Consider the following 1,425-nt stretch of genomic DNA (forward strand, 5'->3'; position numbering starts at 1 on the left):
AATCGAAGTTCTAGTTAATTTTTTTTATCAAAACTTAGCTCAAAATATTATCCCCAGACGCTGTGTTTAATAAAAAAAAATTATTGGAGTATTTAAAAAAAAAATTATAAATCGGCTCTCATTTTATTAACACAAAGAAAAATAATAAAACTGGAAAAGAGGTACTAACTACAAAACACCAATAAAAAAAATTTTAATTTTATATTTTATTTCATGTGAATTCATTACTACTTAAAAATACAAAAATAAATACAATTTATAAATACTAAATATATATAACATTTTGAGTGTAAGGTAGTATATATTATCTATTTCATTATAAAATTAAACTCAAATTATAAAATTTAAATTGAAAAAAATAAATAAATGGACATATCACATTTAATAATTGAGAATATTTAATCATATATTTATTTATGCACATTATATACGTGGCCTTGATCAATCTATTCCATAAATGATTAGAGAGGAGTCTTATCAATCAATAGCCCTCATATATGAGATCACCATGCTCAGCTGCCACCTCATTTTAAATTTGAAAAGACTGTGTGATGTAACCTTTATTTCAATTTATTCTCAATGCAATAAAGTTGTTCTAAAAAACTAAAAATAAATATTCGAGTTTATCTTATAAATTTAAATATCTCATTTTAATAAATTAGTTTATATTTATTTACATAAAATTTAAATAAATATCACATCAAAATACATAATAAAAGATAAATCATATGCTAAGCGTCAGTTTTGTGCGATAAAATTTTGAAAACGCACCTTGATTGTTTGGGTAAACTGCATTTTGACAGATTATGTGTTTTGAAAATGCTGAAAGCAGCGTTTTCACATCGCACCCATCTAGGTACAACAACTTTCTGAGAATGGTCTGACTTTTTCAAAAAAAATAAAAATTTATAATAGTCAATGCACTTAGTTTATCAACACATTAACATATCAGTAGATTATTTTTTATCAGCTGATCAGCAGATTATTCAATAAGTTGAAGATGCCCCATGTGATTTCCCTAAAACAACATAATAAAATGTTACTTTAAATTTTTTTATAATTCCAAAACTTCATTATGCAATTTTTATTCCTTTTTGCAATTTATAATATTTGCAAGCGCTCAAATTTCTAAAAGAAAATTTCATTACTAGCTAACATAACACTCCTTAAAATCCTAACTGCAAAACAAACTCCCTCTCAAAAAAAAAAAAAAAAGGATCTTTTTCCCATTGTTGAAGAACAGAACCACAGAGAAACAAGTCAACGCTTCTCAAAAAGTACGAGTCTATCATCAACAAGCTTCGTCTTGTACGCTGTCGTCTTATACTCACACCAAGTAAACTCTCTATACAGACTCTCTTCCCCTTCCTCCATTAACAGCGGCAAAGGAGCTACTCTCTCCTTCAACGGCGGGCCCCCCAAAAA

At 27.1% G+C, this 1,425-nt stretch overlaps 1 protein-coding gene across 1 annotated transcript in view; it reads right to left on the reverse strand.

The window, feature by feature from the left end:
• Window positions 1-1,202: 1,202 nt before the first annotated feature.
• The window catches only part of LOC110029670 (gibberellin 2-beta-dioxygenase 1), a 2,428-nt gene continuing 2,205 nt past the window's right edge, over window positions 1,203-1,425 (reverse strand). The window contains exon 5 of the mRNA XM_020732071.1: window positions 1,203-1,419. Within this exon, the coding sequence (XP_020587730.1) occupies window positions 1,261-1,419 (159 nt within the window). The 3' untranslated portion in view covers window positions 1,203-1,260. The remainder of the gene's footprint in view (window positions 1,420-1,425) is intronic.

This window comes from Phalaenopsis equestris, unplaced genomic scaffold (assembly GCF_001263595.1).
Source record: "Phalaenopsis equestris unplaced genomic scaffold, ASM126359v1 Scaffold000600, whole genome shotgun sequence".
In the NCBI taxonomy this organism is placed as follows: domain Eukaryota; kingdom Viridiplantae; phylum Streptophyta; class Magnoliopsida; order Asparagales; family Orchidaceae; genus Phalaenopsis; species Phalaenopsis equestris.